At 43.8% G+C, this 13,157-nt stretch overlaps 1 protein-coding gene across 1 annotated transcript; it reads left to right on the plus strand.

Moving 5' to 3' along the window:
- The first annotated feature begins 5,288 nt into the window (after nt 1-5,288).
- On the plus strand, nt 5,289-11,779 carry LOC118994461 (carcinoembryonic antigen-related cell adhesion molecule 21-like). Its single transcript, XM_037057098.1, is given in 4 exon segments — nt 5,289-5,411; nt 6,170-6,523; nt 10,998-11,243; nt 11,709-11,779. Coding segments are annotated over 4 exon segments (735 nt in total). The 5' UTR covers nt 5,289-5,347.
- Nucleotides 11,780-13,157: the final 1,378 nt, after the last annotated feature.

The raw sequence follows: 13,157 nt of genomic DNA on the forward strand, positions 1-13,157 counted from the left end.
TNTGTGTATTCAGATTCTCTGATTCATCTTGATTTATTTTTTCCTGATTGACTTTGGAAGATTTTATGTTTCTAGGAATTTATCCATTTCTTGCAGGCTGTCTGGTTTGTTGGCATATAATTGTTCATAATATTTTCCTACTATTTTTCGTACTTCTTTGGTGTCAGTTGTAACTTCTCTTCCTTCATTTCTGATTTTATTTATCTGGGTCCTTCCTCTTTTCTTCTTAAAGGTTTGTCAATCTTGTTTATCTTTTCAAAGAACTAGCTCTTGGATTCATTGATCTTTGGTATAATTTTTTAAGACTCTATTTCATCTATTTCTGCTCTGCTCTGAATTATTTCCTCCCTTCTGTTCACTTTGGGCTTTGTTTATTGTTCCTTTTCAAGTTCCTTGAAGTGTGAACTCATAGTGTTTATTTGAACTTTTTTCCCATATCATTTCACTCATATGTGGAACCTAATGGGCAAACTAAACTAACAAGCAAAATAGAGATAGACTCAAGATAGAGAGCCAGATGACAGCTAAAGGGGGTAGGATAAATGGTGGGGGGATTAGCAAAATGGAAAAAGGACTCACAGACATGGACAACAGTGTGGGGATGGCAGGGTGTGTGTAAGGGGACTGAATGGTAATGGAAAAAACACAATAAAATCATTTAAAAATAAAGAATAGTTCAATTATAACTTTAAAAATCTTAAGGAAAAAATAGCACATGAAAAGACATGTGCTCAACAACAGCAACACAAAGAAGCTAGAGTTCAATATACTTCCATTGATAAAGCAATGGTTCACTATCTCGCCTGGTGTGGTGATGATTTAGGCATTCAGTGAATTTAATTACACGACTAGGTGTACTAGAACTGAGTGTTCAGGTAGACTCGATAAACCAGCCTCAGAGCCATGGCTCTGCTGTGAAGGGAAACAGAGTTGCTGCCCCAGGTTTGCCTTTCAGGATATTGATTTTCATCTTGTACTTGGGAAACAGAAGGATCAGAAAAAACCCTTGGGCCTCTCTTCTTAACTGCCTAGAATGCGTTTAAGTAAAGCCAGCTCAGGAGAAGCATTCACATAAAGATGCTGAGAAAAAAATGATTTAACAAACATTTGCTTTGGAATTGTCATGCAAATGGGTTTTTTTTTTTTGCATTTTGAAGCCTCAAACTACAAAAGTTATTATTGTTTTTGTAGCTTCACAATGGCATATAAGCCTCAATTACCGAATACTGTTTGGCCTCTAATTTATCTTTCCATAATATTCAACCATATAATAGAATTTTTGCATTCTTTTCTGTTAATGTTAATTTTAGCTCAGCTAGAGGAATTCAAAAGGTTAGAGAAAAATATCTTTTGTTTCCACAACTGACTGTTATGATATCTCATTAAGAAATAAATTTTAAAAACAATCTGGCATGAGTGATTGAAAAAAATAAAAAATTGTCAGTAACATTTGTTGCAAGAGATAATATATTTTGAAATAAGAATGTATCCTGCTAAGCACAAGATGGCTAGATCTGTTTCCTGCTCTTAAATTAACATCACCAACACAACCCCAAAATGGGTTGCAGAACTCTCGGTTGTCTACAAACAGGAAGACCTCTGGATTCTAATAACCACAATCCCATAGAGAGAGGGTGATGTCAGGGGAGAAATGAATCAGATCATAAAATCTCACATCATAACTGAGCAGTCCACACAGAGCACGAGTTTAAAACCTCAAATTGTAACTGTGCCACAGAGAATGCCAAATCTGTAAATGAGCAGATCTTTATTTACAACATTCCGACCTTTGTGGGGCTCAGAGCACCTCCACTTGGAACTCTCCTTTCCCACAAGACCAAGCCCTTCCCTTGCTCCCCAACAGGGTATAGCGAAAAACCCAGAAAGTTCCCCATTTTCTTATCTGTGCAGGATCTGGAATATGTTGCCATCAGCCTCCACATAATAGTCCAGAAAAGCATGTCCTGTGTTACTCTGGGTCATGGTGAAACTCAGGAAAGTCAACAGTCTTCATAGTTGAGGTGAAGTCCAAGACTGAAAGGCAGCATCTTGCAAAGAAGTCTTTAGCAGCTCCAGAGTCAGCTAGAGCAGACAGGATCACAGCAGCAGTACATGGCCTAGACCCTTACTGCAGCCTATGTGGCAGAAACTCTCCTTCTCCTTTCTAAGCCACATGGCCAAGTGAGAGAGGGGGTGGAGAGAGAGAGAGAGAGAGAGAGCCCCCATAGCTCTTCTAGTCTCTTTCAAGCCATGTAGTCAAAAGCCCGATCATGGCTGCCACCTTTGAATGCAAATCCTCACCGTGCTGCCCCTTTGTGATCCCATTTCTGACTCCTCCCACAAAGAGTTGGGCCACTTTTTATTTCCAGAAAATCACAGCCTTCCACATGCCCACCTTGTGGGTTTTGGCTCATCACCTCAGGCCTGTGTTCTTTATGTTCTCACAGATACCTGCCCTGATAGGAAACTCTGGATCCTCAAACCCTGGTAAAGTTACTGCCAGGGTAGGAAAGGGCACACCCTGACCTTAAAGGAATCAGGGGATGACCTTTTATGCCCACAGTCCCTGGTATGTGAGGCATCTGCCTGTTGCTTCTGAAGACATTTCACCACATCATGATGTCCAGGGGAACAAGGAAACTTCTTGCACAGAATGGGACAGGGGAACCCCGAATAAGTGGTTGCTTCCATCTCATACGGGCTGAGTGTCCCAGGAATTCCTCCCTTCCCCTAACAGAACCCGCAGAGTACCCGGATTGAGTCTTTGTGTGAATATGTTCCAGCTGCTGGGCCCTGGGAGGAGGCCTAGAAGAGATGGCAGACAGGGACACAGATGACTTACATGCAACACCCCAGTGCAGTGAGAGAGGAAGGACAGCAGCTTTTGGGACTCAGCCCTCCTGGCCAACACCCTCTCCCAAAAGCCTTCGAGGAGTGCTCCCCAGGCCCTCTTTTTGAAGTCGTGAAAGCAGAAAGCTCTGTCTGAAGCAACACATCCCCCTGGTGAGACAATTCTTCTGACAATGGATTCATACTGTTCTGTACAATTTCTGTGCTCTTACTGGGCTCCCCCTGCACTGGTCAGCATCTTGGTGCTGCACCTGACACTGGTTGCAGGTCTACTCTTGCCCTTTAGGGGGCAATATTAAGCAACACAGGACACACAGGGAACTCACACATTAACCTGGCTGTGGCTAAGACAATGAATAAGTAGACTGATTTTCATCCCCTGCTTCAAAAGGCATTTCTGGGGCCCTCTCTCCAGCCTGCTCTGTCCCACCTGCTGCCTCGAGAGACTGTTAACAAGAAGGGGCTGTGCGGTAACCCTGACAAGCTCAGGGGCCCACAAGACAGGCCTGAAAGATCAGTGACCAAAGTAACCTTACAAACTATTCTGGTCAGAAATGTCTCACTGAGCAGGTGATGGCAAGTTGTCACACCCCAGGCCAACACCTTGCTTAGCAAAGGTCAGTCTTAATCTTTTGTGAGCCCTGACCCCTGTTTTTAGGCATCTTAAAGAGCATAACGTTGACACATCAAAGTGAGTTTCTGTGCTGGACATTTGAAAGGCACCGACTCTGGGACCAGTGTATGAGACCCCAAACCCTTCATTTCACTGGGTCCCCTGCACTTCCCTCTGTGCCCTGTAGATGTTAACTGTTCTGTGCTCACCCACATGGAAAATAAGTATGTGCATCTCCATGTAGACTGTCACCTAATGCTAGAGGTTCCTCTACTATGCTTCCTTTTACCTCTTAATGGATTGCATGCCACTTTTCACTTCCCCCTTTGACTATAACGTATAAAGTAAGCTGCAAAACTGCCATTCTTTGCACATTTTGATGCTTTGAGGCATATGAGGTCAGTATCGCTCAGATACACTCACTAAATTGCTTCACAGGTCTGAGCATTTTCTTACTTTGACAGGGCCTGGGAGCACCTCCTCTCTCAGGGGTTTCTGTGTTGCTCTCCACTCCGTGCCTGGCATCACCCATGGGCAAGGCGAGGTGACCACTAGAAATCTTCCCAGGGATAACTCAGAGGTTGTCCCAGCAGCCAGGGAGCACAAGGGCAGGCCCAAGAAACAGACCTGGAGAAGAATGGTCTACCTGAACCAGTCCCTCCAAGACCAGGAAGCCCAAGGCACCTGACCTTTCACCACAGTCCTTTCTTCCTGGGACATGCGGGACATGCCCCACTTCACACTGCAGGTCCAGCTGAGACTAATGGTTTTTGGTCTTTGTCCCAGGAAGCAAAAGCCAGTCGACAGCCTGAGATAAAGGAAGGGACTCCCTCCAATTGTCACCATGCCTGCCCCTTTCTCTCCCTCAGAGTCATCTCTGTGACCTTCCTGCTGGGAGGAAATAAAACCTTCTCAGAGCATCTGAGAACATGGGAAAGACCCGGTGCCCAGCTGTGCTTCTGTGTCACAAACAGAAATAGTCCCTATTTGGAGACAAACCTGGGGCTCTCTGTGTGTTGCTGACAGACCCAAGCTAGACACACAGCAGAGGCCAGTGCTGCAGTGAGTGGGTCATCTTCTGAGGGGTACACGTGACCGCCTCAGCCCTGCTATTGCAAGTGTACCTTACAAGCCAATAAGATGAACATCTCCTGAGAGCTTGTTAGTTACAGAGACTGAGGCCCACTGCAGCCCTGCCAGGTCAGCACCTGCAGGTTCACAGGACCTGGAGACTTCCCCTGTGCACAGGAGAGCAGGAGCAGTGGCTCTACCTTCAAGGGATCTCATTCTGAATGAACCTCACCTTAGCTGGACAGCTGCTGAAGCAGTTTGGTGAAGGTGTCACCAGGGCACGACAATGTTTACAGTTTTTCAGGTGACCTAATACAGTGCAGGGATGACATCCCTATGACAGGTTTTATCCTGAGTTAGCCAAGAACTCTTGCTCTGGAGGGAAAAGCCAAACGTGTGTGTGTGAGAGAGAGAAAGCTATGAAAAGGAGACTGTGGGGAATGAGTGAAACCCAGACACCACAGGCTACTGAGTGGTTTACCAGAGTTTGTGAGTGTGTGCTTCCGTGTTTGTGTGTAGGTGTATGCGTGTGTGACTGCGTGTGTGGTGTTCAGAGGCTTCAACAGTTCCCAGGGAACTAAATCTGAGAATGACAGTAAACTGATAAGAAAGGACAGGAGTGGCAAAAATGAGGACAGGCAGTGGGCGGGTCCTGGGCACAGACTCCGCCTCCAGTCACATGACAAAAAATAAAGCCCAGTGTACAGGTAGAACACACATCAGATCCCACCATTCTGAACAGGCCTGCCTGAGAGCCTTACAGAACCTCAAACTGTTCTCAAAGTGGCAGCCACAGAGCAGACATCAGACACCATGGGATCCCCTTCAGTCTCTACTCACAGAGGACTTGTCCACTTGCAAGGGCTCCTGCTGGTTGGTGAGTAGGAGACAATTTCTTGGGGTAGACTAAGGATCTGGCACAGAGACTGGCTGCGGTCTGCTGAAGAGACCAGTGTTCTGAGAAAAGAGGGAAGGCTTCTGTTTGGACTTGTATGTATAATACAAAATAGCAGAGTGGGATGAGGAAGGAGGCTCAGTGAGAGGAAAATCTCATATCTGGAAGTGGTGAGAGGCAGGAAAATGACTAACCTCAGAAATGGACAAATGCACCTGGGAAAACTCATTCATTTACCCACAGGTATTTGCAGCCTGTTTCAGTCACTGGAGCTACAAGGTCTGGCAAGCCCTGCTCTCATGGGCTCGTGTTCTATGCAAGAGAGAAGGAGAGACAGGGAAAGATCTAGATGAGATATCAGGTACCCCCAAATGCCATGAAGAAACAGAGCAAAGGTAGGTCAGAAAGTGAAGACAGAGTCTTTTCTCAAAGAGGCAGCAAAGTGTTAAGATGTTGGTCAGCGAAGGTGTCTTTCAAAGACACTCTGAGTGTCAGCATGGGTCTGAGCACATGGGGCGAGCCAGATAAACACCTGGAGAAGAGGACTGGACACAGGAAATGTAACAGGTTGAGGGGTGCTGAAGGAATGGTAGCCATGGGGCTTGACTTGACCGTGGGAGACACACAGGCACATGTAGACTAAGGCTGAGAGATGAAGAGACCTGCTTGGGGTACAAGTCTCATGTTACCATCCTGACACGTAGATGCAAACATTGATCAATTTCTTTCTTCTTTTCCAGTCTTCCTGTTAACCATGTGGAGCCTGCCCACCACCACCCAGCTGTCCATTGTGTCGACCAGTGCTGCTGAGGGGGAGGATGTGCTTCTCCATCTCCGCAATAAGCCTTTCAATTTTATAGGCTTCAAGTGGTACAGGGGGAAAGGGGTAAACCTTTCTAATAAGATTGCATCTTATTCAATAACCCAGAGATATTTCAGTAAAGGATGGGCACACAGCAGCCGAGAGGAGATACACTACGATGGATCCCTGCTGTTGAGGAAGGTTACCAAAAGTGACACAGGATTCTATACCGCTGAGGTCTACATTCGAGGTTTTAGAAAAGAAATAGCATTCGGATGGCTTGAAGTATATGGTGAGTGATTGCTCTCTGACGTCTGGGGGTCAAGTGGTATGAATTCTACTCCCCACCCGGGACTGACAGCCCAGGACTCTTCCTCCACTTTCCTCTGTGTTTCGTCCCAGATTGTGTTTTGGTGATTAGTTTGCCTACACTCTGTGTTGATAGACACACAGTGTACACAAACTTCCTAGAATCTCAGTTCCGCTCCCAAGTGTCCAGCCCTGCAGACAGTCACTGCAGCCAGAAGAGCAGTCTGATGAGAGTCACTCAGCAGAAGGAGGTCAGTCTCCGTGCAGCCCCAGAACAATTTTCCATGACTCTGAGAATGACCCTGCAGGCGTCTGTCGAAGCCTCGTCTGGGAAACCCCCTGTGATTCTTACAGAGCTCCACATGAGAGTCCCTTTCCCGTACCCTATTCCAGGGGTCTTGAGGGACCTTGTGGAGCATGAGTCAGGTTGGGTTTTGCAAATTGGAAAGGCTAATTGGGCAATAGTTTGACAGGTGCCCAAAGTCACAAGGCTCCTGAGCTGGTCACCAGTTGGAGCTGAGGCCCAAAAGCCACGTCTTGGCAAAAATGGGGTTTAGTCTATCACCTGAGACTGTGTGTGGAGAGCCCAGTTGGACAATGTCCTTGGGTATTAGCCAACTGTCCAGGAGGACTTAGCAAAGTTCAGGTTCAGAAAAAATTCACATTCCTAGAAGGAAAGTGAGAAAAAATGCTTCTGGCAGCTCCTCACCAGGTGGGATCAGCCCAGGGGATCCTTTCTCACACTCGATCAACAACAGATGACTCTGATTTGGACAGGTCTTCTATTCCAGGATTTAGGCCAGAAACTGCCAATATATTATAGTTAACATATTGACAACCTGGCAGCCAGATATTCATCCTCCTCCAATGAGAATAAACTGAGAAACAGGGACATGCACTCACTAAATCAGAGTCACACAGACCATGAGCAGGTGATTAGAGCCACCTGAGGTCTGTCTGTAGCCATAGCTTCTTCATCTTCTCCCCAACCCTGGGGCCTTAGGAGGAGTCTGTGGATTTTTCAATCTTTGGCTCAGATCCTTTTTCCTTAGGTGTCCTCATCTCAGAGGAATACATTCTGTTCTTGGGAGTGAAAGGAAATGGAGAAATAATCTGTTTTTACTCTAGAACCAAATAACCTGCAGTAAAAATCAGAGTCAGCAGAGAACACCTGGGCCTCTAACACAGGGAGTTGATCAACACCTTCCTGCTCTGGACTTCAGATCACTTACCTATTTGTTGCTTGTTGTGGTAGTCACTTCCACCAGACACAGAGGAAAGGACTTGGCCTCTCACTCCCACTCTACCCCTGAAACCAGCTCAGGGACCAATAAGTAGCACTCAGTTGCTGTTGATGAATGAGGAAGAAATAAATGGTGAATGAATGAATGATCCAAAACCCACTTCAGAGCCTGGAACCTGGATGCAGAGTCCTGGAAATTCTGGACACAGGAGACAGGCTCTCTGTCCTTCCAGGGACTGAGACCCATATCTCAGATCCTGTTTTGCTTTCAAATGAAAAGCCCTTTCTGCAGTTGGTCTCAGGCCTTGGTTAGTAACAGTAATTTTCACAGATGGTAGAGTTTTAAGTCATATGCCAATTTCTACCTCATAGCCACCTAATGCGAATGGCTCACAAGGGCTGGAATTTCAGCAACTCCATGCTGCTGACTTGCCCTCAGTCACACATTTTGCATTTGTACATGTCCTCACCTGCCCTCAGCAGAGACAGAATGACCTTAATGACCAAGGGCAGAGTCCATTCTTCTGCTTCCATAGTCAGTTTCTTCTTATTCCCCTTTACTCTTATCTAAATCATTTCTCAGATTCTGCTCTATCATTTGCTGGCCCACTGGCTCATTTCAGTCACACTCACCTGGAAGAAACTGACATACCTTTCAGTTCAGGCGACTGAGTAGTCAACTTACCACCCACAGGCTCCTGGTCTCTTTTGTGTCATTTCTGCTCAAACTCCAGTCTCTGGTATGCCCTGGAAAATGGTGCCTCAGTGGGTGATGGAGGGCTGTGCAGCTGGAAGGAAAGGCTTCTGGCTGGGCAGGCAGTCAGCTGGTCAGTGAAGAAGCAGGAGAAGTGCAGGGGTATCTCTGACTCACAGTCTGTGTTTCTCCGAAACCAAACCCTGAGACCTAACTGCCACCTGAGAAAGTCTGTACTTTCCCCCAGACACAGAGCTGGAGCCCATACATTCTCTGAGCCCTCAGACCCCCATGCATTTGTCTTGTGATATGCAGACCTGCCTTGTTCTTTTAAGAACTCAACCTGGCTGTGAGGTGAGAGGTTTCAACTCTGGTTGAAGAAGGTTTTGGAGATATCAAAGGTACCACACAGGGTGATTTTCTTTTTCTTACCTGAAGAGCAAAGTTAACCATGCCAAACATCAGAAGCAACAACTTCAACCTTGAGAGTTTTGATTTTCGTTTTTTAAAATGGAAAGTGGGGTTAAGCATCTCTTCTCTATTTATTGACCTTTTATGTATCTTTTTGGAGAAATGTCATTTCATGTATTTTACTGTTTTAAATCAGACTATTTGCTTTAGTTGTTGAGATATAGGAGTTTTGTTTGTATATTTGGGGTATTAACATTATATCCTGTATATGATTTGCAAAATATTTTCTCCCATTTCACAGGTTACTGACCTTTCATTCTGTTGTGTTCTCTGATGAAGAGAAATTTTTCATTTCGACAAAATCCAAGTTGTCTCACTCTTTTGCCTGTGTTCTTAGTTACATATTTAAAAAATAATTTCCAAGTCTAATGCAATAATGCTTGTTTCTATATTATTTATGAAATGTTTAATAGTTTTAGGTCTAACCTTTAGAATTTGATCTGTCTTATATTTCGTGTACAGTATAGGACAACGATCCCATCACTTGTTTGGGTGTGGTATTGCTGTGCAACAGCATTTGTGGGATAGGCTGTCTTTTCTCCATTGAATATTCTAGGCCTTTTCATCGACACCATTTGATTATGTTGTTTGGTGAACAGAAGTTGTCATGACAGTGCCACACTATTTTGATTATTTTACCTCTGCAGTAAGCTCTGAAATTAGGAAATGCAGACTTGCAATTTCATTATTTTTTCAGATTGTTTTAACCATTTGAGATTTATTGAAATTTATAGTGAATTTTAGGATGGATTATTCGATTTCTGCAACAATGTCCTTAGGAGTGTGAAAGGGATTGAATCAAATATGTAAATAGTTGGTGGTCTTTCCATCCATGAAAATGGATGTCTTTCTATTGATTTGTGTCTATTTTACTTTCTTTCAGAAATATTTATTAGTTTTCAGTGTATATTTTTATTGCCTTATTAACTAAGTTATTGCTATGTATTCTAGTCTTTCCAATGCTATTGTAAAGGGAACTGCTTTCCTAATTCCATTATGAATTTTTTCATTGTTGTTACAAGAAAAGGAATTGATGTTGAGTGTTCATTGTTTTCCTGAAACTTCATCTCAGTTATTAGTTCTAAGAGTTTGTGTGTACATGGTGAAATCTTTAGAGTTTTCTACATATAAGATTATATATTTTTTTCCAAAATATAGTTTTTTAATTCTTTCCAACTTGGATACAACTTATGTCATCTTCTTCCATAAATATCCTGGTCAAATTTCCAGTACTATGTTGAATAAGTGGGAAAAGCAGCATCTTTTATTCTTTATGATCTTAGTGAACATTTTTGAGATTTTCTATGACATATTTTGTTAGCTGTGGGCATCAGGTATAGCTTTTATTATAGTAAATAGTTTTTGTCTGTTCGTACAGTTTCTATCTTTTGTTAAAACCATGACCACTTCCCTCTAGACATTTATTTCACTATGACATTAAATCAGCAGACCAGGAAACAAAAACTTGTGGAGGTTGAGAATTCTTTTAGATGAAAATCCTCCAAGTCTAACGTTGTGAAGACTGGCCTGGGCCATCTTTGCTGTCTAATAAATTGTTTAACAACATCATACACACATGATTTCCTGCTTACTGTAAAATTCCCTTGGTCCCAGAGACGAACAAAGATGGATAGCCTGCCTTCCCCGACATATAAAATTGTATATTAGGAGTGGGACCTGATATTTTTTGAAGTCCAGAAAAGGTCTAGGGAAAGATTAATACAAGCTCATGAGAAAAAAATTCTACCTAATGAGGTTAAAGGACACATGGGCTAAAACAGATTTTGTGTGTTGCTACTACCAGGATGTCTGAGGAAACAAGTATGGAATCACCCTGGGCTTATCTGGGGTCAGCAAGGAGGTGCAGCTCTCTCCTCATACATTGTCACCTGAACTGAGATGATTGTCCTTCTGCAAATGGCAGGACCAACTCTGATGACCTGTACACAGCTCACTGTGGGCTGTGAGTGGCTGAGATTTCTGAGGAAGTGGTGTGTATCCATGTCTCAAGCCCAGTCTCAATGGGTCACATTCTCTGTTTCTCCACAGAGCCTGTGAGATTGCACATCCTCCTAGCTGGCAACATCACATTCACACAGTTTAAGAATACCGCAGTCTTGACCTGCTATACAAATGCGATATCTACCCATTGATTGTTCAGTGGCATGAATCTATAGCTCATGGAGAGAATGAAGCTGTCCCAGGACCAGAGAAGCTTCATGATAGATCCTGTCCAAAAAGAAGATTCTGGGAGTTACCAGTGTGAACTATCCAACCCCATTAGTTCTGTTGAAAGTGAGACTCTTGAGCTGGATGTGAAATTTGAGCAACATTTCTTTCCTCATTTATGTTATTAAACTGTAAATAAAGCTTTTTCTCATTATCATAATATATTTGTTCTGAATGTGAATATTTCTTAAAGGATTTGCATTGTCAATAAATACTCAACTTTTATCCTGAAAATTTTTGTCTTTAATTATATTATACACCCATAACATTAAATTTACCACCACAAACCAATAGCCAGAAGACAATTGAGTAATGGTAAATACATTCTCATTCTTGTTAAGCAGAAATCTAGCCATTTTCATCAGTAAAACTAAAATTCTACACTTATTAAAATCAATACCCTATTTCCTCATCCCAAGATTACCCTGTAGTGACCAATCTTATTTGTTTCTGTAAATGTGAATACTTGAGATACTTCATATTATTTGAATATACCTATTCTGTCTTCTGTGACCTGTGGTTTATTTACAGGTTCTGTGGCCTTTTTCTTAAGGAGCAGGGGACTTTCAGGAAAAGTGAACAGGTCTGTGATCCTCCTGTGATCACCAGGCAAGGGTCTGAGTAAAGAGATTGTTCTCTCACTTGTTTATTGCCTGCTCATGAAATTTTTCTCTTAGCAGACATTCACCTAAAACTCCAGTGTCATTCTTTCCTGAGGCCCTCAGGTAAAATCTTATGTCTAAGTTATCTCAACCCCCACCCATGTTTCTGGAAAAGAGAGACCACAGTGGGGACAATATTAATAGGAAAGGATGAGATTTACAAGAGCTTCTGTCCAGCCAGGAAAGCTCTGGACAGTCCTCACTCTGCCCCTCAACTCAGGGACCTTGGACAGCTCCTTTGCCAATGCAGTTAGGGACACAGCAAAAGAGCAAGTGGGGCCAGCTGCTGCTGTCCACATAAACATGAGCAAGAAAGGAGCCACACTGGGTGATGGACACACGGTGAGATTGACTTCTCAGCTGCTCCCCTATGTCCTGAGTCCTTCTGCCTCCTCCAGGCCAGTCTCTACAGGAAAGTCATGCACAAATCACATCAACTCTCAGAAAAGCCACCGCCTGTTTCATTTCACCTCCCCATGACTTTCCTCTCATTTCTCACCTGCTTCCTCTCATTCCTCGTCCACATTTACTGCACTTCCACGACCCTTGGTCCATCAAGACTGGCCCTTGCCTTCCTGTATCTGCAGGTATGGACTCCACCTGGGATGCCCCCTCTCTCTTCTTCATAAAAATTCTTGTGTTTTTTTGCCACTAATCTCATTAACCACTTCACTGAAATATCATTCTAACCTCCACAGGGGGACACAGTGGGCCCCCACTGAGCTCCCACCTCCGACTCTTCTCCTTTGTGCTGTGACATGTCCAGGAGCACTTTCCTGTGCTCATGTCATGTGCCCTGTGGGTTCTTGAGTTCCCAAGAGACGGGCAGGATGAGACTCGTTGTTCTTGTAACTGGTCCCATTTCTACTACACAAGAACTGCCACAGGACAAAGGTTGTAAGTGTTCAGAGAATAAGTAAGAAAGGAAAATGTGATCATGGTATCTGTCTTGCCACATGGATGAATGGATGACTCTACTTCTGCTCCAACAAAATTATTCTGAACATGCTGAGGTCATGAAAAAGTAGGGATTCACAAACACTCCCTGTGGCACATAGGTGCACACTTCATACAGGGCAATGTGCAGGCTTCTTTCTTAAATGTACTGTTTTAACATGAAATCCACATAGTCTAAAATTCAGCATTTTAGACATTTTAAAATGTGGTGCCAGGGGAAGGAATTAATTCAGAGCTCTGTTCTAAGGGAGTGACCCAGAGTTGCTAAGTCCTGCACTTACCCAGGGACTTGGTGCTCGCTCATTGTCCCCAGAATCAGAGTTTCTGTTCTAGACACCAGGGTCTGGAAGGGAGAGGGACA

This window comes from Sturnira hondurensis, unplaced genomic scaffold (genome assembly GCF_014824575.4).
Source record: "Sturnira hondurensis isolate 20B ecotype Veracruz unplaced genomic scaffold, ASM1482457v3 Scaffold0009322, whole genome shotgun sequence".
In the NCBI taxonomy this organism is placed as follows: Eukaryota; Metazoa; Chordata; class Mammalia; order Chiroptera; family Phyllostomidae; genus Sturnira; species Sturnira hondurensis.